Source organism: Melanerpes formicivorus, unplaced genomic scaffold, assembly GCF_026170545.1.
Source record: "Melanerpes formicivorus ecotype bairdi unplaced genomic scaffold, bMelFor1.0.p_v2 SCAF_206, whole genome shotgun sequence".
Taxonomy (NCBI): Eukaryota; Metazoa; Chordata; class Aves; order Piciformes; family Picidae; genus Melanerpes; species Melanerpes formicivorus.
The window spans coordinates 323595-351114 of record NW_027142558.1 but is presented as its reverse complement, the minus strand read 5'-3'; the positions used below and the strand labels follow the sequence as shown (position 1 = coordinate 351114).

The following is a 27520-nucleotide window of genomic DNA, read 5'->3' as shown; positions in this document are numbered from 1 at the left end:
TTGGTGGATGCTGCTGTCACCTCTGCCCTCATCTGAGAAAGAATCAAATAGCTTATCAACAAAATCTGAGCTTTGTGAGGTGCACTTGGAAATCTGGAAGTCAACAACAAAGACACAAAGAGCTCCTCAGGGCACTTGGGAATCATTCCATGAACCTCAGGTACTGAGAGAAGAGTGAAGAAACTGTGCAAGAAGCAAGAAGCAAAACACAAAGTACCTTGAAGCACTGATTGGCCCCACTGAGGCTTGTTACTGCCAAAGCCTCCCCAGGGACTCGTTAGAGCAGCTCAGGAGAGGCTGTGATTGCAGCAGACAAAGGCAAAGTGTAGGAGAGCAAACTCTGGCTCTGCTTTCTGCAGCACAAAGGCCAAGGCCTGAGCACAGCACCTGGGCAGGCAGATCCTGTCCCTCATGTGTGGGTCAAGGTTCTTCAGGTGCAGTGGGGGTGGGGTGTGGGTTTCATAGCAGCATAGCATGGCCTAGGTTGGAAGGGACCTCAGACCTCCTCTGCTCCAACCTCCCTGCCATAGGCAGGGATGCCTCTCCAATAGACTCAGCTGCTCAAGGCCTCATCCAGCCTGGCCTTCAACACCCTCAGGAGAGGGCATCCTACCTGGGCAGCCTATCCCAGAGTCCCACAACCCTCATACTGAAGAACTTTCTTCCTAAGACCCAGTCTAAACCTCCTTTTCCTCACCTTCTAACCTTTCCCTCCTCTCCTGTCACCAGACACCCTCATGAAAAGTCCCTCTCCAGCCTTCCTTTAGGATCCCTGTAGGGTTTGTGATGCTGAGTGGAGGACAAGGGCCTGACAGTCCCCAGCCTTCCTGAGGCTGTGGAAAGAGGCAGTGAGGCCCTCCCAGTGCCTTAGGACAACATCTCCTCACAGGCCTTGGGGGCAGAGAATTCCCAGAATCAAGGGGGCACAGCCTTGGCTTCTCTTCATCACTCCCACCACTGCCATTGCCCTTTGCCAGCTCTCCCACAGCTTTGTCCTGCACTGTCTCACAGCTGCTTCTCCTGCCCTGCAGGCTGCAGACACTCATCTCACTTCCCCACCTTGGCCTTTCCAGGCCTTCACTGACACCTACCCACACTCACACTCTGCTCCTTGGGACACAAAGAGAAGGGCTGATCCCAGACTCCTTCTGGAGAACAACTCAGGCCACAGCACTACCCTTTGAGAGAGGTTTCTTGCTCCTCATGGCCAGTCTCCACCTGCCAGCCTGCACCATCTGGCAGTGTTCCTCTCTCCTGCTCTTTCCTACCTCACCAGGAGCTCCCAAGGCTGCTGGCCTTGCAGTTTCTTGCATAGACAGCACCAAGCCCTGTGCCTGCTGCTGTCCCATCAGGTACTCAGGCAGCAGAGACACAGCAACCAAACCATCAGCCCCTTCCTGCAGTCAGCCCAGGCCCTTTGGCAGAGGGCATCTCCCAGATCACTGTGCCCATCTGCCAGCCATGAGCCCAGGGCTGCCCTATCAGCTCCTGTAGACACAGCTGACCTCACAGTTCCTTTCCCAGCTGTGTTCCTGCTGTTGGCCAATCCTCTCAGGAGGCAGAAGTGGCCTCACCTCCCCCTTCCCAGTCCTTGGCTTCCTACTGAATGGTGAGTTCCTGAGACACAACTGAGCACAGGATTGCACACTCAGCCCTCAGCCTCCCTGTGGCCAGAGCCTGAGCAGATCCAAGTTTCACCAGATCCATCTGGGAGATTTCCTACAAAAGCCTTGAGTGGAGAATCTGCTGGCTCTGTTCTGCTGCATGTGTGGAGGAGACTCCTGCACATCCTCTTGTCCAATGATCCTGCTCCGGGCAGGGTTAAGCAGATGAGGTCACTCCAGGGCTCTGCCCAGGTTGGCTTCATCTCCAGAGGAGCTGCAAAGGCCCTGGGTCAGATGGTGCAGGGAGTTCATGAAGACATTCCACAGTGCTGGCCCAAGGGCTTGCCCAGAGGGATGCCACTGGGAAGTGTCTGACAGGAGGACTCTCCACTGGTGACATTTGGGCTTCATCCACCACCCAGCCACCACCTCATCCATTTCTGCACTCCAGATCTCAGCAGTCTGGCTCTAAAGAGACTATGGGGGACCATGCCATATCCCTGGCTAAGGTCCAGGGACAAAACATCCCCTTCTTGCCCCTACCCATATAGGTTCAGCAATACCTCTCTTGTCCTGCAAGGGCCTGCAAATGGCTGCAGAGGAGTTTGAGCCTTCACCTTCCCAGGGACTGTGCTGAGGGTGACCAGCCTCCAATGTTCCCCATCCTCCTTTTGGGTGTTCTTGAAGAGGCCTTTTCCAAGGAGCCCAGAACCTCTGGGATGGCTCTGTGCACATCTCAGGGCACAGAAAGGGTGATGTGAGCAGACAGCAGCCTGCCCAAGACATCTGAGATGAATCTCCCTGGGCCAGTAGGGTTTGTCCTGGAGTGACACACAGCAATGTCCCAGCTCTGTCAGGTGTCCTCATCTAAGCTGTCCTCACTGACCCCTAACGGTGTGTGGGATGTTCAGAGACAGAGCCTTTCCCCATCACTCACACAGGCCCTGCCCTGCAGCAGTCAGAGAGTCTCCCTGGCCTCCTGTTGCCCCTGCCAGAGGCTGAGACCATCCTCAAACCTCCAGTACCTTGGCACCTCCAGCAATAGCTGATGGTGTTTGTGCTCACTCAGGTTCACCTTATCTCATCTACTGACATCTCATCTGCACAATGCAAACAGGCACTGCTGACCTCCTGAGGCCATGTCCTCCTGTGGAGGGACTAAGAGTCTACCCAAGCTGAGGTGTGAGGCTGCTGCTGGAAATGGTGGTTGTGAAGGCTAGTCTAGGATGACTGCCCTGGAACAGCTTCCCCAGGGTGTTCAGTGAACACAGACACAGTCCAGACCCTTCTCTGCTGATCCTTTGGGTCACTTGCAGGAGGCCTGGCTGTGTGAGGACACTGCTGTGTGCCCCAGCCCTGCACACTCACACACTTTAGCTGTTCCCTGCTGTTTGCATCTGTTGGACAATTTCCTGGGCATGTTCTTGATGGAAACTTTGGAAGAAGACCTAAGCCTTCAGACACTGCCCTAAGCAGATCACCTGTCTGTGTGGTACTGTTCTTGTGGAGACCAGGTGTGTGGGCACGTGGCCTGTCCCTGCCTGTGATCACAGACTGCCACACTGCAAAGCCCTGACCAAGCTTCCAGGCCTTAGATCAACACAAGGGATCAGAACGTGAGTGTGGGAGTGGAAAGAGAGCAGTCTACGAAGACCAAGCATTGCTGATCCCTGACAGCACTGGTGCTGTGTCTTGGTATGAAGGGGGAAAGAGTCTCAGCTCTTCTGGAACACTCCTGAGTTATGAAATTGGAAGCACAAAGGAGGCCAAACTATCAACAGCCAGGCTGCTTATTAACAGAATAAAGTGAATGGAACAGAAGAAGGGAGAGAGAGAAGGAAGAAATGGAGAGAGAGAGAAGAGGAAATGAACTATATTAGCACACCTCTCCACCCCCCAAGATGGTTTTGGTGGGAGGAAGGGTGCTGCTGCTTTGGCTTGGAGCTGATTAAAAGACCAGTTGGGGTCTCACAGCACAGCTAGGATGCAAGGCTGCTGGGGTTTGACTTCAGTGCTGCTGTAAAATCCCACAGCCTGAGCTCATGATTCACCAGAACCGTTGAAGGAGTTTTAAATTGGTACTGCTGCTGCCTTCAAGTTCTGCAGGAGCCACAGTGCCTTGGAAAAGCTCTGGCCCTGAAATCCCTGCACCCAAACTCTGAGTCATGAACCAGGGACCAAGTCTGACACAAGGATTGGGTCTAAACCCACTTACACTTCTCTCTGCAGAGGAGGGTCCATGCTGTTGCTGTGACTCAGCAGGAGGGCTTCCCTTACCCCCTTCACTCCCAATCTCTCTGCAAGATCATTCCAGCCTAGCTCCAAAGGAGATTTTCCTGTCACAATCATTCTAATCCCACCCCAAATCCAGAGACTTTTGTGTATTTCATCCATGCTGTGTCAGAGTGAACCTTGACACCACACTGAACCTGTTTGCACCTCCGTTACACCTTGCTGAAGTCCATCAGCTTCGTTAACTGTGTCAAATCATCCTCCTGCTTCAGTCGAACTCACTGCATCTTTCCTGATCTGAGTGAGGTGCACTTAGGTCCTGGCTTGTTTCTCCAAAGCCCTGGCCATTGATGTCCTAAAAATGGCAACTCTTTCTTTGTTGTCAGGTTGTTGGGGACTAGGTGAAAGGAAAGCACCTCCATGGTGTCTGTAAGTATCTGCAGCCCTGTGGAGAAGGCCTTGGGGATATTAGAATTAAGGAATCCTGGAACGGTTTGGGTTGGAAGGGACCAAAAAGGGCAACTAATCCAAACCCATGACCATGAGGAAGGACATCTTCCACCAGTTCAGGTTGCTCAGAGTTCCTGATCCTGGACACTTCAAGGGATGAGGAATCACAGAATTGTTAGGGTTGGAAGGGACCACAAGGATCAGCCAGCTCCAACCCCCTGCCATGGGCAGGGACACCACACTAGAGCAGGTTGCTCAGAGCCACATCCAGCCTGGCCTTAAAAACCTCCAGGGATGAGGCTTCCACCACCTCCCTGGGCAACCTGTGCCAGTGCCTCACCACCCTCATGAGGAAGAACTTTTTCCTAGCATCCAATCTGAATCTACTTATTTCTAGTTTTGTTCCATTCCCCCCAGTCCTATCACTCCCTGACACCCTCAAAAGTCCCTTCCCTGCTTTCTTGTAGCCCCCTTCAGATACTGGAAGGCCACAAGAAGGTCTCCTCAGAACCTTCTCTTCTCCCTTTCTCTGGGTAACCTTTTCCAGTGTCCTGCCACCCTCACCACAAAATATTTCCTCCTTATGTCTGATCTAGCTCTGCCTTCTTTCAGCTTAAAGCCACTGTCCTTTGACCAGGGATTTGGAGGCATCTGACATATGACCACTAGGTAGTGGCTGAAGACCCTGAGCCCAGTGGTGTGGAGAATGAGAACAATAGAGGAGTAGCTTGAGAGTGTTTTGAGACATGAGAAGATTTCCTGACTAGTGAAGAGCAGCATGAGAAAGAAATAAAGCCACAAAGTGGAGCAGGAGAGGTCCAGGCTGGACATGAGGAGGAAAAAATGTCACTACCAGGGCAGTGCTGTGGTGCAAGATGTCACCCAGCAGCACCCTGAACCAGATGAGGGCTTTGTGTTGCAAAGAAGAGCCAGGGAGGATGGAGAGAGAGCAGGAAAGGAAGGTGCCAGCAAGGTGGGGCAGCTGGCTGGGTGACTACAGCCTGCAGGGAAAGAGGCTCAGCTGATGCAGCAGCACAGGACAGCCTGAGGGGCAGATGACAGAGGGCTGTGGAAGAGCTGAAAGGCTCCTGGCAGAGCCAAGCTCTTCCTGCCTTTGGTTCTGGCTGTGGTCTGTGCCACTGATGCCTCTGAGGAGACAACTCCTCCTTCCAGCCTTGGGGCCTCATTGCCTCCTTTTCCATCCTCAGGAGCCTGGGAGGGGTTGTGCCATAGTCCTGCCCTTGACATTGGTCCTCTTCACATCTCACTGCTCCAGGAATCCCCCTGAGGGGTGAGGGAGGGACAGGATCTGCCTGTCCAGGGGCCAGGGCTCAGGGCTTGACCCTTTGCATTAATGAAACATCTCCAGGTTTGCTCAGCATCAGAGACATCTTCCTCTGCTTGTCCTGACCTCTCAGCACTGCCTCCAGTTCTCTGCTCCAACCACAGCCTGGAGACACTTTCCCAGCAGTGTCCTCACTGGGACCCATCAACAAGAGAAGAAACTTCAGAGTTTGAAAGTGACTTCAACTTCTGGAGAGGTTTCATCATCTCCCTCTCAGGCTCTGATGTTTACCTGGCACCAAAGCCACCAGAGGGTCATTAAAATGCCCTTGGGTTGGTCCTCTGCTGCTCAGCTGGGCTGAGCTTCATGGCTGGAAGGAGCTGCTGGCAAGCAGGCAGCAATGAAAAGTGTCAGCTGTGCCCAGGAGCAACTCCTCTGCTCTGCACAGCAGGGCTGAGGGCACTGCCAGTGGATCTCAGCGGGATGAAGAAGGCAGAGAGAGCTTCGAGGTGTCCAGGAGGGTGACTGAGAGCTGACAGGAGGAGAAGTCACTGCAGTCACTGACACGGTGAGTCTGTGGGGGCAGGGCAGTGCAGGTGCAGCTCCTGGAGGCATCTCCTAAAGCTGGCACAGCCACAGCTGGTGGGGGCTGGAAGGAAATCTTCCTGTCCAGAGGCTCTTTTCAGGCTTTTCTGAAGAGCTGTGGAGCCCTGGGGTGCAGGCAGGGGTGGTGAGGGCTGTCCTTCAGAGCAGGGTCCCTGCAGCCCAGGGGCTGTGTGCTGGGGCAGGGACTCTGCTGCCTGCCAGGCTCAGCACTCAGGCTGCCCAGGGAGCTCCACACAGTGCTGTGGGGAGAAGCTGTGAGTGGCAGGAGACAGCCCTGGCAGGGCAGGGCAGGGCAGGGCAGGGCAGAGTCCTTTTGCTGTGGGGAGGGAGCTGTGTTGGCCAGAGATGCTCACAGTCCTGGCTCCCCCTCGGGCATTTCTGAGGAGGCTTTCCAGAAGAGCATCAAGGCAGCATTTTGCTGGAAGGGAAGGAGTCTTGGCTTTGAATGTTGATCCCCTTGGTGTGCTGGGTGGGCTGTGTGAGACTAGAGCTTGTTTCTCCACTCTGGAGAAGACTGAGCCTTTGATCTGCTCCTGAGCCCCTGCACACCCAGAGCTGCCCCTGGGCAGCATCCTGCTGCTGGGAGGGGTCTGCAGGGCAGAGCTGAGCACACAGTAAGTGGGAAGGGCTCTGTCAGCAGGGACAGGGAGTAGAGCAGGACACAGAGAAGCAGCTCCTGGCAGGCACAGCTGCAGGCAGCAGGGACTTGAGCAGTGGGGGCAGAGGGATCAGCTGTCAGAGATGCCCTGGCAAGGGGGATCAGGCACCTCTGTGCCATTCTCTGCACTGCAGACACATTTCCCAATGCAACCTTTTGCTCTCCTCTTCTACCCAGCAGAGGCAGTGCCCTCAAAGCTATGGGCTCTGGATCAAGACTGTCAACCTTGGCAGCAGAAGGCTCCTGGAGTGTGCACATAAAAAGAGGACCAAAGCTCTTCATTTCCATCCTATGAGCTGCATAGAGCAGAGCTGGGGAAGGAGAGGGCTTCACCCCAAGCCCCTCTGCCTTTCTCTCTTCCCTTCACTGTCTCTGCAGCACTGCAGAGCTGTTCCTTGCTTCTCCACCTCTCCATGGGACTCTCATTCCCTGGGATGGGGCTGTTGGTCACTTTCTGCTCAGACTCCAGAGGAATCTTCATGGCAGTTCTGGGTCCCTGCTGCATATGAAGCTGTGATGAACTCTGCCACAGGTTGGTAGTGATGGGACTGAGCTGATCCATTCCTCATGCAGCTCAGGGACAGGAGTTACAATGAGGCTGAGAGAAGTGTGCCCTAACTTGTCACTGCCTTTCCCTCCTTGGACAGGTCTCCATGGCCAGAGGCAGCAGATGGCCAACAGCAGCTCCATCACCCACTTCCTCCTCCTGACATTCCCAGGCACAAGGCAGCTGCAGCTCCTGCACTTCTGCCTCTTCCTGGCCCTCTACCTGGCTGCCCTGCTGGGCAATGGCCTCATCATCACCACCATAGCCTGGGACCACCACCTCCACACCCCCATGTACTTCTTCCTCCTCAACCTCGCCCTCCTTGACCTGGGTGCCATCTCCACCACTGTGCCCAAATCCATGGCCAATTCCCTGAGGGACACCAGGGACATCTCCTATGCAGGATGTGCTGCTCAGGTCTTTCTCCTTCCCTTTTTCATGTCAGCAGAGTTTTCTCTCCTCACCATCATGTCCTATGATCGCTATGTTGCCATCTGCAGACCCCTGCACTATGAGACCCTCCTGGGCAGCAGAGTTTGTCTCCACCTGGCAGCAGCTGCCTGGACCTGTGGCTTTCTCAATGCTCTGCTTCACACAGTCAATACATTTTCCCTGCCCCTCTGCCAGGGCAATGCTGTGCACCAGTTCTTCTGTGAAGTCCCCCAGATCCTCAAGCTCTCCTGTTCTACATCCTACCTCAGGGAACTTTGGCTTCTTGTGGCCAGTGGCTGTTTATTCTCTGTCTGTTTTATGTTCATTGTGGTGTCCTATGTGCAGATCTTCAGGGCAGTGCTGAGGATTCCCTCTCAGCAGGGACGCCACAAAGCCTTTGCCACCTGCCTCCCTCACCTGGCTGTGGTCTCCCTGTTTCTCAGCACTGCCTTCTTTGCCTACCTGAAGCCCTCCTCCATCTCTTCCCCATCCATGGACCTGGTGGTGTCAGTTCTGTACTCAGTGTTGCCTCCAGCAGTGAACCCTCTCATCTACAGCCTGAGGAACCAGGAGCTGAAGGCTGCCCTGAGCCAACAGATCCCTGGATGCTTTCAGAAGCAATAAACTCTTTGTCTTCTCCTGCAGAGCAATTCTGATGTCACTCAGTGCAGGCCCAGCCTGGCTGCTTAAGTTTTGCTCTTTGTGGTGGATTTTTACTTTTGACAATGTTGTCATCACCTTTCTATTTCACTCTCTGCTTTGCTTTTCTGACTGAGGATTTATGTTGGGGGAGCTGTACTCCTTCTTTGGCTAAACAAAATAAAGCTTTGAGTTACGTTTTTTTTCCTGAGGTCCTTCCTCCAAGAATTTTCTAGAGCTTCAGGCACATCTCCTCTGTGCAGAGGTGGAGGGGCAATGAGTCCCAGCACAGCAGCACTGCCAGGGAGCAGCAGTACTTGCTGGAGCCCTGGTCCTAGTACAGACTGCTCCTCATTCCAGTACAAACTGATCCTCTGTCTCTCTCTGCCATACCAACTCCATCCATCACAGTACAAATTTCATACCCTGCCTCCGCCCACAACAATGTGGCCACCTCACAGTGCAAACTGGAGACCATGATTCCATCCTACTATAGATTGGGCCCCATCTCAGTCCAGGCATGGTCCCTTTAAGCCCTCCACATACAAACCTGGCCTTGTCCCAAAATAAACTGATCCTCCTGATGTCATCCCAGCACAGCTTGAGAGACAGCCCAGAACAAAATGGTAACCCTGTTCCTGTCCCAGTATCAACTGAATCTCACCCAGTGCTGAGAGGATATTTTGAATCCACTCCCAGTACAGGCTGTGTCCCTTCCCAGTAAAAACTACATAATCTGAACTGCTCCCAGTACAGCTGTGGCCTCCTCTCACAACAAAGGGAATCACCTTCCCTTCTCCCACGACTGCCTCTGTCCCATCCCAGTGCAAAATGCATCTCCAGACCTCCTACTAGGACTGACTGCATCCATTGCAGTACAAACTGGACACCTCCTTGCCCTCCCAGTACTGTCTGAGCCCTGTGCTTGTCCAAACAGAGACCCTTTAACATTCCCAAGTGCACATTAGGCCTTGTCCCAATATAGGAGGGATTCCTTTATCCCTTCCCAGTATAGGTCTGGCAAGGCTTATTGTAAATTCACTCCCTCTAAGTATAGACCAGACCCCAGTCCAGTACAACTGGGATCCCCTGGCTCCATTCCAGTACAGTATAGCCCTTATCCCATTACAAACTTGATCCTTTTAACCCCCTGCCAGTACAGACCTAGCCCAGTCTCAGTACAAACTGAAAAGGGGTGAGAAGGGCTGCCCCAGTTTCCAGGAGTGGTCCCTCTCGCTCAAGAGACCCTTCCCCCAGTAACAAAGGACCCTGTGACAAGTGTGAGCGTCACCACCAGCATTAGAGGTGCCCTACCACCAGCCAGGTGAAGGCCAGAGACAATAGATTGTCCTGGGATGTCTCTGTGAAATGGCCTGGCACTTCAGAAGCCCTGAAGTACCCAGGTCTGATGGACACAGGGGCCCAATGCACCCTGATACCATCGAGCTGCAAAGGGGCTGAGCCCATAAGCATTCAGGGAGTCACAGGGGGCTCACAAGGCCTGTGTGGTGAAGGCACATTATGCCCAGATATCGAATCTTGTCCCAGCATGTGGACAAGTTGCCCCTCTTTCAGGAGGAAGACAAAAGCCAAGGCATTAGCCAGGCCAGCACGCACCCAGTGCATGCAGTGCTCGTGCAAACCCCAAGTATGGCATAATTCTAGCTTCACGCTTTCTATAGGCTGAAGCCAGCTGTCTATGAGAGTGCCCATTGGTCAAACCCAGCCTTGAGGAATCTATAAGTATCACCCCAGTTGGTAAACAAGTTACCCCCTCTTTCACTTTGTGCAGCCTCAGTCATTCAGCTTATTGTTGTTAGCTTCTGTCATACATGCACGTATACTGAAGGCCTCTGCATTGTGAGAAACAATCATGAGGATCATCTCCAGAGGGAGGACCTCCACTGAGCCCGAGAAGCCCAGCATTGTCACAGCCAGTTGTACTGACCGGGAGAGCCCACTGTGCCACCGGAGGACTGAACCAGCCCCCGAGGGTAAGATCTGCCCAATGCCACCCTCCAACAGAGTGGATTAGGAGAAGGCTGACCCTGACTGGCTGCAAGGGATCCTGAATTCAAATCTATTACTATGGCTGTGTCTGGAGACAAGCACCAAGTACATGGACACAGGGACAGAGCTGGCTGGGTTCAGAGCAAGATAGAAACCTTGACCCTGTTGACAGCAAAGATGTCTGTCCAAAGACACAGAGAGGTGGAGAGGAGGCTGGCAGAGAGGCTCCCTGGAGTTCAGTTTCCTTCTGCTGGAGTTCAAAGCAAACCCTCACAAAGCCTTGTCATTCTTAGGGCGGAAGACCTGATCCTGGAGAAGTCTGACTTGGTGCTGGCCCTTGGTGCTGGCCCTTGGTGCAGGTTGTGCCTGGGGAATGTGTGAGTGGGAGAGATGCTGGACACAGCTGTTGTGACCCAGGAGAGCTCCAATGGTCTTGCATTAGGGTCACTGTTTTTAGAGGTGGAGATCATGGAGGCAAGGTATGAAACCAACAGGGTAGGTAAAAATGTCTGTGATGAAAAATTGCCTTACATTACAATATGCTCTATGTGCTTAAATATAATCCATATAAGGGCATTTGCTGTGCCTATGCTGGGTGGGGGAAGAGCTCTTTGCAGAGGCATAAGGCAGTATTTTATGAGCTCTAATGACTGAGGGAGTTGTGTGCTGTAAGCACAGCAAGCACAGCAAGCACTGTGTAAACACAAAGAGGGAGGGGTCAGGTTGTAGTGAGTGTGCCAGATCTCAGCCTAAGCCCCAAGCACAAGGGTTTGCCCCACCACCAGCAGTCCCACACTTAACCCCTGATGCTTCTGCCCATGCAGTTTCTCCAGCACCTGTCAAAACACACAGGAAAAGGAGGGAAAAAATCCTCTCCAAGCAGGGATTGTGAGGAAGGCCGTTGGCGGGGCCCAGCATCTCACAGAACCCAGTGGTGGATGAGAATGACTCAGAAAAGGAAACAATAACTGCCACATCTCTGCCCAGAAAGGAATTAAGGCAAACTCGTCTGGATTACGCAAGGAAAGAGGGTGAGGCAATACTAAGCTGGGCCCTGAGATGCTGGGATGAGGGGGTGGACACAGTGGACCTACATAAGAGGGAGGCAAAGCTTTTAGGCTCCCTGACTCGTGATGCTGGTCTGGACAAAGAATTAGCCAAGCTCAATGGAACACACACTCTCTGGGCCCAGATCCTCAATGCCATCCAGACCTGGTACCACTCAAGAGATGACCTGCCCTGGGCCCCAGTTAGATAGACAACTAAGGAACAGGGCATTCAGTGTCTGAGACAGATGGCTGTGCTGGAAATAATTTATGGGGATGGCCAGCTCCCTTTGGACCCAGATGAGGTGCCCATGAGACGGCCCTTCGTAAAGAAACTCACCCAGGGTGCTCCTCACAAACATGCTTACACATTAGGAAGGGATACTCCTGACTGGACAGGATGGAAGTCCTAAAACTGTCTGTGAGTTTGCCAATGATTTAAGGGAATATGAGGACAGTATAAATCAGAAACCTCTAATCTCAGCCATAGAAACTATGGCTAAAGACATTGTCAAAGAGATCAAGGCCTCCATGTCTGAACTGAAAAAGGGGAGCCTCCTTTGCCCCTTCCCCTTCAGAATGGGTCTGGGTTTCAGCAATCAGGAATAGTTGACCTTCCACTAGGAGCTCACCCCAAGCCAATCGGGGGTTCTCAAGGGGGTCTCTGTGGAGGATCCTCTTTGATCATGGAGAGGACATGGACAACTGGCATGGCCAGCCCACCTCTGCCGTCTGGAACAGAGTGTGGGAACTGCAAGGTGGCCACACTGGGGACAACTCATCCAGGAGAAGGGCTGCCCCAGTTTCCCAGAGTGGTCCCTCTCGCTCAAGAGACCCTTCCCCTAGTAACACAGGACACTGTGACAAATGTGAGCATCACTGATAGCATTAGAGGTTTCCTTCCTCCTGCCAGTTGGAGGCCAGGGACAACAGAATGTCCTGGGATGTCTATGTGAAATGGCCTGGCACTTCAGAAGCCCTGAAGTGTCGACGAGGGAGAACGGAATCAATACGAATGACCAATATGATCCAGTATTGTTCGTTTATTAAGGGAACTTCTACAGCTTATATAGGCTCGGAGAGCATCGTTGGCATAGCTTCATTGGTTCCCCACGAGTGACCATACATCGTACTGTTATAGATTATTGGTCAAACTACTAATAACACACAAGGTTGTTGATGCAGGTGTGCGTCCTGTTATTCCCAGATAACTCTCTGTGTTTATAGCTACCAGTGCCTTGCTTTAGTTACATGCTGCAGGCACAGCACTGTTTTGCTACGCTGCTAGCCACTTCTGCACTTATGCTGAGCATGGCCTACCACCATGTCAGGCTCTAGGCCTGCACTGCCAAATTGCTCACACTGCTCGTCGCTGGCATTGCCACAAATCCCCCTTTTTGTTTTTGAGAGCAATCTGGTCATGGGAGTTGTTCCCATCCCATACAAGATACTCTTTGCATACACAGAAGCAACAGAGTTAAAACTAAACTATGTAGCGAAAGCAAAAGTTCTGTAGCACAGCATGTCTAACAGACTCATGTAACCTATATAAGGCACAAAGCTTAAATTGAGCTAGTTAGAACATTCTAACAGAGCTGGCATAATACATGGTCAAAGATAACAAACCTTGTAAAGAAGAACTTAGATCTTAATAGTTCCAATCTTTCCATTTCACTCTTCTTATTAACAGAGAAGACTTGATTATGCCTGAACACATTGCACACAGAGATTAAGACACAAATCCAGTCCTCAGCACTGACTTTTACAATCTGCTTTAGGGGTATATTGCATCTTTATTTTCTCTAGGGTGGTCAAAAATTATGAATTGTTTAATGGTAGCAAGATTTCTGTCATCTGTAAAGGTAGATCTGGCCAGGCTCTAGCTTCACAGACAGAAAACTTGCAGGCAAACAGCAAGAGCAAAAGAGCTTCATTGCTTTGCCCAATATGCCCAATATAAATGAACAAAATAATGTGGTTTTGCTCATCCTATTAATGCTTTTGATGCTTTGTTTTTGCTGAGGAAAGGTACATATAGAATGACAATTTGAAAGCACAGTATGCTTTAACCATTCTTTTTTTGTGACATACCTAAGTTCCCCCTTTTTTTTTTTTTGTTAGATTTTAACTTAAAATGAGAATGCATGCTGTTTTATAATTAATTATGACTTTCCCTTTAACTGTTTAAAATTATGGCAAGCTGGTGAGGTGACATATAAATCCATATGAACATTTTCTCTAATCACAGAACAGTCAAACAACCATAATGTTCAGTCCTAATTCAGATGGGGTTTTTTCAGTCTGTTCTTCTGAGTGATGCTTTTGATCCCAGACTATCATAACAGTTATTGTGATCGATGTCTGACTGCATGGGAAATGCTGTGTCCTCATGGTCTTCATTCTGCTGTTGCTCATTGCAATGATTGCAGTTGACATGGGGTAGTTATTTCCTGCTGGTGTCACTAAAAACCTTAGCTATAAAATATATATCCTCTTTTTATTTTTTTTTGGGCTTAATTTTCCTTGATGCATTTTGTAACTATTATTTTTTATCAATTTTATAATTTACATTTTAAACATTTTAATTTTAATTATTTTTTAAATTTATTTAGTATTATTCTTTATTTTTAAAAAGATTTTGGAATTAATTTTTTATCCATTTTCCAATTTAATTTATTTTTTATTTTGAATTTTTTGATCAAAATATGATCAAAAAATTAAAAATAAAAGAGAAATGTAAACAAAAACAATTTAACAAAATAATAATTAAAAAACCACCACCATCAAAAAACCCCAACAAACCCAAAATATGTTCAAAATTTTTAATTTTAATTAATTTTTGGTTCTTTGTATGTTTGTTTTATTTAATCTATTTTTTAATTTTATATTTTTGTCTCAATTTTTAAAATTTGTTTGAATTTTATTTTAAAATCATTTTTAATTTAATTTTTTATTATATTTTTAATCTAATTTTTAATTTAATTTTGTTTTTTATACCTTCTAAATTTATTTTTTTAATTTTTTTTTCATTATATATATTTTTGGGTTTAATTTTTATTTTTTTTAATTGTATGTATTATTTTCCTTATTTTTTTTCTAATTACATTTATTTTTAAATTTTTTTAATTTTTAAATTTTTTTTTAAATATAATTTTTTTAAATATATATTTTTTAATATAATCTTTTTTATAAAAATAATTTAACTTTTTGTTTAATAGTTTTTTACCTAATCTTTTAATTTTACTTTATTTGTTAATCTCTTTTTTGTTCTTTTAAATCTAGTTTTTTAATATATTTATTTCCTTTTAATTATGTATTTGAAATTGGTTTTAGTTTTAATTTGAATTTTTTGCCTCCTTATTTTTTTAACCTTTTTTATTTCAAAATTTTCCTTATTTTTCATGTTAATAATTTTTTAATATATTTTTTGTTTTAATCTAGTAGTCCCTATTTTTTTGTTAATGATCCTTATGGGTTTTGTTAATAGTTATTTTATGTTAGTAATCCTTATGTTTTTTGAGTTTGTTGGGTTTTTTTGATGGTAGTGTGTTTTTATTATTATTTTGTTAAATTGTTTTTGTTTACATTTTTTCTTTTCTTTTTAATTTTTTTATTATTATTAATTTTCATTGTGATTTTGTATTTTATTTTTATATCTAAATTTTTTGTTATTTTTTTTACTGTATTTTTTTATCTAAGTTGTAATTTTTGTTTTTGTTTTGTTATATATATTATCTTTTAAAAAATATTGTGTTTTTTTTTTATTTCACTTTTTTTTGTTATACCCTTTATTTTACTTTATGGTTGGTTTTTTTTTTTGTTTTTTTTTGTCTAGTCAGAGTCTAAGAAGGAAATAGAAAGATGTTACATTAGCTAAGGCATACTTTTCAAAATGAACAGCTATTTACTACAAGCCTTAACTCAACCATCCGCCTTGTGGTGATGCAGACTGCCTTAGAGACAGGTGGAGCCCCCTAGCATCTGCAGTCAAAATGTAAGCATGGAGAGGACTGCCACCCCCAGAAAGGGTGGCTGGAAACCTACCCAGCACTTCATGCCACTGCTTGCAACACCATCCTGGGCCTAGAGAGACATGTCCGGTGGAGACATGGCACCCTGTGCTGGGTGTAAACATTGCAGGGGGGGCACCCAGCTCAAACTGCAACACGCCACCCCTTATTTCATACCACAATCTTTGCACCCAAACACATCATTAAATCAGAAATCTTCCAATGACATGTTCGGCGAAGTCCATATCTTCATCTGGGCGTCCACCCAAACAGTCTATCATTCAGGCTCTAATGTCAGTCCATTCCAGTTCTTCTTCCCTCATCTAATGGAACCTCCCAGCGATGCAGAGTTCACCCTTCTGCGGTGCAAGCTCTTCATGGATCCATTGGATATCCTGGTCACCTGGAAGGAACCTCACAACTTCTCAACCAAACCTTTATTCCCCTCTCTATTTACTCAGTGGCATGTTTCCACCGCTGGGGCAAGCCAGTCAGAACAATCAGGCTCTAACTGCTTCTCCACCCCTCCAGGAAAACAGCACGCTGAGCCTTTCACAACCTTGCACGGACCTATCCCAAGCCCAGTGCTGACCGCTTCCAGCCGCGGCCCGAGGCTCTACAGATGCTTATCACGGTACACCGCCTTCCTGCTAGGTGTTCACGTACCAAAACGTGACAGCATCCAACAACACAACCCTCCCCTGGCAGAGGGAGGGGCTGCACCACAACCTAGTGAGAAGAAGGGAAGTGGAGCCAGGTGCTCGGCGCCATTTTCGGAACTCGTCCGAAAAAGTCGGGGAAGAGACTAGGGCTGGCCCTGCAACAACCCGAGCGCATGGCCGTGCTCACCGCCGCCGCCGCTCCAAGCGCACGGCCGGTCCCACCGCCACCGCAGCTCAAGTGGACGGCCGGGGACCGCCGCCACCGCTCCAAGCGCACGGCCGGTCCTGCTGCCACCCGAGCACACAGCAAGGCTCCGCCCACCTCTGCCGCCGTGGTACAGAATCAAAATCGCCTCCACCCCTCAGGCATTCAAACGTCTCCTCCAGCAAAAGCCATGATCAAGTCCTCAGGGCCCTTGAGAACAGCTTTCAGCTGGAGTCCCCTTTCGCCCATAGGGAGCCAAGTTGCCCGCTCGCCACGGCTGGCCCTACCCCGCAGCGAGAGCAGACCTGACTTTGATCTGCTCGCCACTGCTCCTCCCCCACTTCACTCCCTGCCGCTTTTACCGCTCCACAGAGAATAAAGGTGGGGGAAGGCAGGTCCCGCATTCTCAAGCGGTGCCCCCATTCCGATGGTTAAGAACCACCCCTGCTTGAAATAGCAGGAGGGACTCTTTGCCACTGGTCACGCACCAGGAGTCCCCCTGCAATCCACAAGAACTGACACAGTCGCCCCAACAACAACACGAGCCCCCAACTGCCAGAAACCAAAACAACGCCCAGAACTAAATTTAAACTCTCTTATCTTTTGCAATCCGATCTGCAGAGTAGCCACAACAACCAACTCCTACTCCTGGCTGGCTCACCAAGAAATGTAAAGGGGTTGGGGGCAGACCCCCTGCCCACTGTAACCATCCTCTGCTACCAAGAATGTGCTGGGTTGAGGCAGCCCCCTTCCCCACCCCTGGCAACAATAAACACTCAGACAAACGGATTGCAAAAGTGATGGAAAGTTTAAATAGAAAGCAGTGAACTTTTACAGAAAAGCAAAAGCAGAGTGACAAAGAAAGATCCCCAAACAGACCCAGAGAGACCCCATCCCCACCTGAGGGTACACCCGAGACCCCCAGGGCTCCTTCTTCCCCCTCCCACTGCTAGGCTAGTCTCAGCTGGCCAGATCTGAGACTGCCCATCCCCCCGTGGCCTTGGGCCTAGCCAGGCCCAAAGCCAGGAGACATCTCCCCAGTTACCGGCTGACGGAGGAGGAAGAAAAGAGATAGTGCTAGACTCCACACTGGATCTTATAGTGGTGCAAAGGATTGTGGTATGAAATACTACGTAATTTCCTGTGTCCACCCCTCTGGGCTGGACTTCTGGACACAGGAAGTAAACATTGCAGGGGGGCACCCAGCTCAAACTGTAACACTAGGTCTTGTAAGAAGAGAATTAGGGAGGCAAAAGCACACTTGGAGCTTAAACTGGCCTCTACTGTGAAGGACAACAAAAAGTCCTTCTATAAATACATTAATAGTAAGAGGAAGGGGAAGGAAAACCTCCACTCCTTGGTGGATACGGAGGGGAACATTGTAACCAAGGATAAGGAAAAGGCAGAGATACTTAACACCTTCTTTGCCTCAATTTTTACTAGAAGGGCAGAACAGCTTCCTGACAGCTGGCCTGCAGAGCTAGCAGAAGGAGCCAGGGAGCTGCACAGTTTCCCTATATTCCATGAGGCAGTGGTTGGAACTCTCCTTAGCAGCCTGGATCCCCACAAGTCCATGGGACCAGATGGGATTCATCCTAGGGTGCTGAGAGAGCTGGCAGATGAGCTGGCCAAGCCACTCTCCATAATTTTCCAGCAGTCCTGGCTCACTGGAGAGGTCCCAGAGGACTGGAAGCTGGCCAACGTGGTGCCCATCCATAAGAAGGGCCGGTTGGATGAGCCAGGGAATTCCAGGCCTGTCAGCCTGACCTCAGTGCCAGGCAAGATCATGGAACAGGTCATCCTGAGTTCAATAACACAACACTTACAGGATGGCCAAGGGATCAGACCTAGCCAGCATGGATTTAGGAAGGGCAGGTCCTGCCTGACCAACCTGATCTCCTTCTATGATCAGGTGACCCGCCTGGTGGATGTGGGGAGGCCTGTTGATGTAGTCTACCTGGACCTCAGCAAGGCCTTTGACACCGTCCCCCATAGCAAACTGCTGGCCAAGCTGTCAGCCCATGGCTTGGATGGGAGCACACTGCGATGGGTTAAGAACTGGCTGGAGGCTGAGCCCAGAGAGTGGTGGTGAATGGTGCCACATCCAGTTGGCTGCCAGTCACTAGTGGTGTGCCCCAAGGATCAGTGCTGGGCCCTGTGCTCTTTAACATCTTTATTGATGATCTGGATGAGGGCATTGAGTCCATCATCAGTAAATTTGCTGACGACACCAAGCTGGGGGCAAGAGTTGATCTGCTGGAGGGTAGAGAGGCTCTGCAGAGAGACCTCGACAGGCTGGACAGATGGGCAGAATACAAGGGCATGAGACTGAACACATCCAAGTGCCAGGTTCTGCACATTGGCCACAGCAACCCCATGCAGTGCTACAGGCTGGGGTCAGAGTGGCTGGAGAGAAGCCAGGTGGAGAGGGACCTGGGGGTGCTGGTTGATGGTAGGCTGAACATGAGCCTGCAGTGTGTCCAGGCAGCCAAGAGGGCCAATGGCATCCTGGCCTGCATCAAGAACAGTGTGGCCAGCAGGAGGAGGGAGGTCATTCTGCCCCTGTACACTGCACTGGTTAGGCCACACCTCGAGTCCTGTGTCCAGTTCTGGGCCCCTCAGTTTAGGAAGGAGGTTGACTTGCTGGAACGAGTCCAGAGAAGAGCAATAAAGTTGGTGAGGGGTTTGGAACACAGCCCTGTGAGGATAGGCTGAGGGAGCTGGAGTTGCTCAGCCTGGAGAAGAGGAGGCTCAGGGGTGACCTTATCACTCTCTACAACTACTTGAAGGGAGGTTGTCTCCCAGGCAGCCAGTACCAGAACAAGAGGACACAGGCTCAGGCTGCGCCAGGGGAGGTTCAGGTTGGATTTTAGGAAGAAGTTCTATACAGAGAGAGTGATTGCCCATTGGAATGGGCTGCCTGGGGAGGTGGTGGAGTCGCCATCATTGAAGGTGTTCAGGAGGAGACTTGATGGGGTGCTTGGTGCCATGGGTTAGATGTTTGGGTGGGTTGGATTGGTTGATGGGTTGGACTCGATGATCTTGAAGGTCTCTTCCAACCTGGTTTGGTTTATTCTAAAAATATTTTTAAAGTTTTTTTTCTTTTTTAATGTTATTATTTTTAGTTTTTAAATTTTATTTTTAATTTTAATTTTTATTTTAAGTATTTTCTTTTTTAAAGTATTTTTCTTAATTTTAATTTTTAATCCAATTTTTAAAATTTATTATTTTTTGATCTTATATTATTTTTTAAAAAATATTTTAATTATTTTTGTATGCTTGTTTTCAATTTTTAAAAATTTATAAATTTAAAAAATATATTAATTTTTTATTTAATCTATTTTTTATTTTTTTAATTTTATTTTGTTTTGCTTTTTTACCTTTAAAAATATTTTTTACATAATTTTTATTTTTATTTTATTTTTTAATATTTTAATTAATTTTTAATTTTTAAAATGTTAATTATTATAAATTTAATTTTTAAAATCTAATTTTTAATGTAATTAATGTTTTTAATATGCCTTTTAAATATTTTTCTTTTGTTGTTATATGTATTTTTTGGTCTATAATTTTTAATATTTTTTTAGATAATTTTATTTTTCTTTTAAATCTTTTTTTATTTATTGATTTTTTTATAGCTTTTAGTTTTTCTTGAATTTTATTGAACATAATGTAATCTTGTATTAATTAATTTTTTATGTTATTTCATAATATAATTTTTAAATTAAGTTTTTCATTAAATTTAATTTTTTAATTGGTTTTTTATTTTAGTTTTTGCCTTTTTTATTTTCTTTTTAAACTTTTTTGTATTTAATATTTTATTCTTATTTTTAATTTTAAATTTTTGTAAATTTTTTTCTAATAATCCTTATGTGTTTTGTTAATAGTTATTTTTTGTTAGTAATCCTTATGGTTTTTTGTTTGTTTTGTTTTTTTAAAATTATTATTATGTTAAATTGTTTTTATATTAAATATTTTTCTTTCTTTTTTACAATTTTATTTATTATTATTATTATTATTATTATTATTATTATTATTATTATTATTATTATTATTATTATTATTATTATTATTATTATTATTATTATTATTGCTATTATTGCTATTATTGCTATTATTGTTATTTTTTTATTTTGTACTTTTCCTTTGTAGTAGTACTTTGTGCTATTAGCCAAACACCAAACTTAGGTGCGAGAGGCAATGCGCCAGAATGGACTCTCTAGTCTGTCTATTAGCTGAGGAAGGAGGTGGATGTGGAAAGTTTAATCCATCTGATTGGTGCCTAAAGACTGAGGACAGTGGGGAGGCAGCAATAAAATATAGCCACCAGCAGCAGGGAAACAGCTCATGGGCCAGTCCAAACCTGGGAAGGACTGGAATGGGACAAATTGTCTTGGTTGCCTGGTGGGCCATAGGTCAAATGAGTGTCATTCTTCTCTCTTTGTGCAACAGCAGCTCTAATCTTTCTACCATGTCTGATACCCTGGTTTGTATGGCTTATCCATCCTGCAGTCAGGCAGGTGCAGGTTGTAGCCAGATCATGTGAGCCAGAAAAGGCTATAAAAAAGAGCAGTATGATGTATCTGCAAATAAGACCAACATCAGAAATGAGCCAAGAGGAAAGGATTAAGTTAATGATGAATGAATATTGTGAAGACAATTATAAAAGCAAGGAGAGGAGGGGTTGATGGGATTAAAAGGAGGTAGTGTCCTTACAAAGGAAGAATTGGCTAAGAGGGAGTTGGAAGAGACAGGGAGGAACCAGACAGTTCACCTTCTCTATGTGCATGTAAATCACAAAGGGGCCTCTGCTAAGTCCCTTCCCTTGAACCTTGCTGTAAATCAGTAGGGGTCTGTCCGAAGATAGCAGACACTGGACACAACCTGAACTGCTGAACTTTTAGGCCAGAGCACAGGCTTAACAGACTACTGAATGTTAACTTCTGCACCCAGAGAAGTGGAGAACCTAATTTAAATGAGCATAGGATGTATGAAGCAGGGAGGGTTCATGTGAAGGGGGACATGTAGCAGGGGTTTTGGGAAAGACTAAATCCTGAGCACCTGAGACAGTGGGGAAAGGGAGAGGGAGGTTTGTGCCCAGAAATGTAGGATAAAAGGGGAGCTGTGCCTTCAGCAATGAGAGAGACCCCCACAGGGAGCTGTCCTGTGGACTCTGCCTTTATTCAAATAAAGTTTTACAAGACTCCTCTGACTCTGTTATGAATTTCTAGATGGGAAGAATTTTTCCTTGCATGTTGCACACCCAGGGAGCACAGCTGCTTCTATCTGCCGTCTCTGGGTCACAGCAGACAGGCCAGCACTGAATCAGAAATGGTCTGAAGAATGACTCTGGCAGGGAAACAACATTCTCACAAGGGTAACAGCACCAGCAGTAGCCAAAAAGAGAGAAACCAGACTGTGAGTGACATCAGAACTGCTCTGCACGAAAGGACAAAGAGTTTATTGTTTCTGAAAGCATCCAGGGATCAGTTTGCTCAGGGCAGCCTTGAGGTCCTGGTTCCTCAGGCTGTAGATGAGAGGGTTCACTGCTGGAGGCAACACTGAGTACAGAACTGACATCACCAGGTCCAGAGATGGGGAGGAGATGGTGGAGGGCTTCAGGTAGGCAAAGAAGGCAGTGGTGATAAACAGGGAGACCACAGCCAGGTGAGGGAGGCAGGTGGCAAAGGCTTTGTGGCGTCCCTGCTGAGAGGGGATCCTCAGTACTGCCCTGAAGATCTGCACATAGGACACCACAATCAACACAAAACAGACAAAGACTAAAGAGGCACTGGCCACAATAAGCCAAACTTCCCTGAGGTAGGATGTGGAGCAGGAGAGCTTGAGGATCTGGGGGATTTCACAGAAGAACTGGTCCACAACATTGCCCTGGCAGAGGGGCAGGGAAAATGTATTGGCTGTGTGCAGCAGAGCATTGAGAGCCCCACAGGCCCATGCAGCTGCTGCCATGTGGAGACAAACTCTGCTGCCCAGGAGGGTCTCATAGTGCAGGGGTCTGCAGATGGCAACATAGCGATCGTAGGACATGGTGGTGAGGAGAAAATACTCTGCATCAATTAGGAAGATGAAAAAGAAGACCTGGAGAACACATCCTGCATAGGAGATGTCCCTGGAGTCCCTCAGAGAATTGATGATGGATTTTGGCACAGTGGTGGAGATAGCACCCAGGTCAAGGAGGGCGAGGTTGAGGAGGAAGAAGTACATGGGGGTGTGGAGGTGGTGGTCCCAGGCTATGGTGGTGATGATGAGGCCATTGCCCAGCAGGGCAGCCAGGTAGAGGGCCAGGAAGAGGCAGAAGTGCAGGAGCTGCAGCTGCCTTGTGCCTGGGAATGGCAGGAGGAGGAAGTGGGTGATGGAGCTGCTGTTGGCCATCTGCTGCCTCTGGCCATGGAGACCTGTCCAAGGAGGGAAAGGCAGTGACAAGTTAGGGCACACTTCTCTCAGCCTCATTGTAACTGCTGTCCCTGAGTTGCAGGAGGAATGGATCAGCTCATTCCCCACCACACTAAACCTATGGGAAAGTGACCAACAGCCTAATCCCAGGGAATGTGAGTCCCACGGAGAGGTGGAGAAACAGGGACCAGGCCTGCAGTGCTGCAGAGACAGTGAAGGGAAGAGATAAAGGCAGAGGGGATGGGGGTGAAGAGTTCTCCTTACCCAGCTCTGCTCACTGCTGCTCACAGGATGGAACTGAAGGGCTTTGGTCATACTTCTGTGTGCACACTCCAGGAGACTTCAGCTGAATGTCAGCTGCTGAGATGGAGATGCCTCCAGGAGCTACAGATGCAGTGTCCTGCACCCACAGACTCACTGTGTCAGTGACTGCAGTGACTTCTCCTCCAGTGAGCTCTCAGCATCCTCCCAGTCCTGGCCACGTTGAAGCTGTCTCTGACTTCCTCATCTCCCTGAGATCCTCTGGCAGTGTCCTCAGCCCTGCTGTGCTGTGCACAGGAGCTGCTCCTGGCCAGAGCTATATCCTGCAGCACTGCCTGCTTGCCAGAAGCTCCCTCCAGCCCAGGAGTCTGGCCCAGCTCAGCAGCAGAGGACCAGCCCAAGGCATTTAAAGAACTTCTCTGCTGGCTTTGCTGCCAAGTCCATGAACCTCAGAGACTGAGAAGCTGATGAAATCTTTCCAGAAGTCAAAGTCAGATTCAAACTCTGAAGTTTCTTCTACTCTTAATGGGTCCCAGTGAAGCATGCTGGGAAAGGGTCCCCAGGGTCTGGTTAGAGCAGAAGGAGACAGTGGATGCAAGGGAAACATCACTGGAGGCACTGAAGCATCTCCAGGTGCTGGGGAGAGCAGTGAACTGAGGCAGTGCTGACAGGTCAGGACAAGCAGCTCAAGGTGGCTCTGCTGCTAAGCAAACCTGGAGGGGTTTCATTGATCCAAAGGGCCAAGCCCTGACCCCTAGCCCCTGGCAAGGCAGATCCTGTCCCTCACCTGTGGCTCTAGGCTCTGCTGGGGGCAGTGGGGAGTGTGGATGAGCAGTGACCAGGGTAGGACCTTGTCAGGTTTTGCTGTGGTTTGCTTGCAAAGAGACAACTCCTGTTGAAAAGGAATTAAATGTACCCTTAAAAGATGCTTTGTTCAATAAAACCCTCTCCAATTAGCTGCAGAAACCTTGGCAATAATTAGAGGTCCAGCAGTATTTAATGAGCCCCATGGAGTATTTGGGGATGATTACATCATCCTTAGGTACTACAGGAGACTCTGCCAAGCTACTGCCAAGAAGCCTCTCAACAAGTCCAAGGCAGAAGCAAACTCCAAAGTACCTTGAAGCACTGATTGGCCTCACTGAGGCTTGTTACTGACAAAGGCTCCCCAGGGACTCATTAGAGCAGCTTGTTAGAGGCCAGGATTGCAGGGAGACAAAGGCAAAGTACAGGGGAGAAAAACTTGCCTTTGGTCTAGGAAGCAGAAAGGCCAAGCCCTGACCACTGCCCTTGGACTAGAAGAACCTCAAAGCCAAGTTTCTCCTCACAGGCCTTGGTGGCAGAGGCAACTGCCAGAGCCAAGGGGACAAAGACCAAGGACAAAGACCAAGGCCTCTCAGCCTTGCCAGAGCCCTTGGCCATCCCTACTGCAGCCTGTCCTACACTGTCCCATGCCTGCAGCTCTTTCCCTTCAGTCTGCTGACACCAATCCTGCTTCCCCATCCAGCTCTGCCCCTGCTATTTCCATCCCTTCCTTGAGCTGTCTCAGCCCTCCCTGCCGTTTCCTGACACCTCTGGATGGCCTCATGCATAGCAGCTCTGCCCTTTCAGGGACATTTCTTTGGCCTCATCTCCACTCTGAACCTTCCAAGCTGCACTGTGTGGAGGTTTTGTTCTCTTCCCACTCCCCAGAAGAGCTCCATCCTCTCTGAATTCACCTTTCAGCCATGTGCACATTGCTCTGGCAGTGCCCTGATCCTCCATTCAGCAGGCTGATGCAGCCCAGGTCTCTCAGGCTCTCCACAGTGATGTCAACCCCATCATAGTAGATCTCCTCTGCAGCCTCTGCAGTTCCTCTCCATTCCTTCAGTCTGGACATTCCCAAAGCCAGACACCAAGCATCCAGATGTGGCCACAGCAGTGCTGAGTCTGAGGGAGGACAACATCTGAGTCTGTGTGGCCATACTTCCTGCCACAGCCCAGCTGCAATTGGCCTTCTTCCCTGTGTGCAGGGTTTGCTTGACCCCAGTGCATTTGGAATGGTTCCTCCCAGATGCTGTGGTGCCTTTCTGACTGGGGATAGGACACACCAGAAACTCCATCTCTGAAGAACAGTCAGATAGTTTGTACTGTGATGGGGCCCAGTCTGTCAGGGAGTGGGTAAGGGGATATGGTTTGTACTGGGAGGAGTCCTAGAGGAGTGGTTAGAGGGCTTCAGGTGGGGTAGCCTTTCCTGGTTGTGGGCACAATCTGTACTGGGAAGGAGTCCTGTTACAGTTTTATAGTTGGCTGCACCAGGGGAAGTTTTGGCTGGAGGTGAGGGAAAGTTCTTCCCAGAAAGAGGAATTGGCCACTGGGATGCGCTGCCCTGGGAGGGTGGAGTCACTGTCCCTAGAGTGTTCAAAAAATATTGGATGTGGCACTTGGAGCCATGGTTTAAGTGTCAGGGGGTGTTGGGTAATAGATTGGACTTGATCTCTGAGGTATTTTCCAACCTGGCTGATTCTGTGTTTCTGTGATTAGAAGGTGAAGGAAAAAGCTTGAACACAGCTGGTGACCAAACCAATGTCTGGTGACAAACCCAAGAGATTCCAAAACATGTAGTGAAAGGTGAGGAGAACATCTCCTACCCGGCTGATGGAATGAGAAACTCAAGAGTCTCCCAAAAGCAACAGAAAGAAGGGAAAAGAACCTCAGGAAAGTCTTGCTCAGTATTGCTCTATGAAATGCAGACAGGCCTTAGGCCTGGTCATTGAAATGGGAGCTTAGGAGAATACAGAGGCTTAGGGCCTGCTCTTTAAGGTGACATTTGCCCCAGCTCTTCCCAGAGAGGTCCTTGCTGTCCCCTGTTCTGCTCCCTCAAGCAGACCAGCACTCACACATGCCCTGCACTCTAACAGCCATGCAAACAAAGGGGAACAAGCTCAGGGTTATTGCTCCAACCAACTTCTTGAGACTGAAGTCCAAGGCAGGAATCCACAACCATAGCCAGGCCCAGAGCTCTGAGAAGCCCCAGGTGGTGTCTTCCTTTTGCACTTCATGCAGAATCTGCTTGGTTCCCGTATCTCACTGATCACAGAATGGGCTGGGCTGGAAGGGACCTCCAGAGGTTATCTTGTCCAACCTTCCCAGGGTCATACTCAAGTAGATCAGGTTGCCCAGAGCCCTGTCAAGCCTCACCTTCAATACCTCCAGGGATAGGCACCCCAACCCCCTCCCTGGACAACCTGTTCCAGTGTTCCACTACCCTCATGGTGCAGAACTTGTGCTGGCTCCTCCTTCCTGCACAATCCTGCTTTGTTCCCATTTCTCACCCATGTCTATGGATGTCCTTCCTCTCTGATCCATGGAAACACAACAGCTTGTGTTCAGTGCTGTGCCCACTCCTCCTTCTGAGGCAAAGACCATGCCTGGAGCCATTCCCTCCTGAGCAGCTCTTTCTGCAACCTGTTTCACTCCTCCCTGGGAAGCTGATCCTGCACCTGCAGTCCTATTGCAGAGGACTGGAAGAGCAGAGATCTTCACCATGGCCTTTTCTGCTTCACTTTCTCCTGAGCAAGGCAGAAAGCATCAGGCAAAGCTGTGCCAACCAGAGGCCCTTTCCTTTGCAGCATTGTTTCATTTGTGCCATTTCACATCTCCTTGGACCCAACTTGGAGTCTCTCACTGATCAGTCACAGTTGTATTTGGGAGCACTGCCCCAGGGGCACAGATTCCTGACCAGCTGAGGGGTAATCTTTTCCTGCCTTTCCTGCCACATCTCCAATACTTTCCCTTTCCTCCTGGTGCTGCCCACCCTGTGTGTTTGTTCCTTATTACGGGATGGCGACAGCCTGGATGGATGCACAGCCTGAGTGTTTTTCCCACAGAGGTGCCTTGACTTCAGGCAGTCAACGTTTGCTAATCAGTTAGGTTGCATCTCTGGACACATTTGGAATATCTCTTCTTTGGATCAGGAGCCTCTTCCATCCCCATCCTGTGTTTCTAATTCTGGATTATCCTTCAGGGAAGTGTTCATCCACAAGCTCAACAGGAGCCACCAGTGTGCACTTGCAGCCCAGAGAGCCAATTGTATCCTGGGCTGTAACAAGAGAAATGTGGCCAGCAGGGCCAGGGAGGTGATTCTCCCACTCCCCACCTGGAGCTCTGTGTCCAGTTCTGGACATCTATTACAAGAAGGATCTGGAAGTGCTGGAAGGTGTTCAGAGAAGGGCCATGAGGATAAGCATAGGGCTGGAGCTGCTCTGCTAATGGACAGACCGAGAGAGTTGGGGTTGTTCAGTCTGGAGAAGAGAAAGCTCCAAGGAGTCCTTCTTGTGGCCTTCCAATATCTGAAGGAGGCTACAAGAAAACTGGGGAGGGACTTTTTAGGGTGTTGGGTAGGGATAGGACTGGGGGAGAATGGAGCAAAACTAGAAGTGGGGAGATTCAGATTGGATGTTAGGAAGAAATTCTTCCC

At 48.5% G+C, this 27520-nt stretch overlaps 2 protein-coding genes across 2 annotated transcripts; one reads left to right on the top strand and one right to left on the bottom strand.

The window, feature by feature from the left end:
- Window positions 1–7706: 7706 nt before the first annotated feature.
- On the top strand, window positions 7707–8342 carry LOC137457888 (olfactory receptor 14A16-like; the record flags this gene model as incomplete). The annotated part of the gene is made up of 1 exon (XM_068169632.1): window positions 7707–8342. A coding segment is annotated over one exon (636 nt), but the record flags the coding sequence as incomplete, so codon positions are not given.
- Window positions 8343–21864: 13522 nt separating this feature from the next.
- Window positions 21865–22779, bottom strand: LOC137457884 (olfactory receptor 14J1-like; the record flags this gene model as incomplete). The annotated part of the gene is made up of 1 exon (XM_068169628.1): window positions 21865–22779. A coding segment is annotated over exon 1 (915 nt), but the record flags the coding sequence as incomplete, so codon positions are not given.
- Window positions 22780–27520: the final 4741 nt, after the last annotated feature.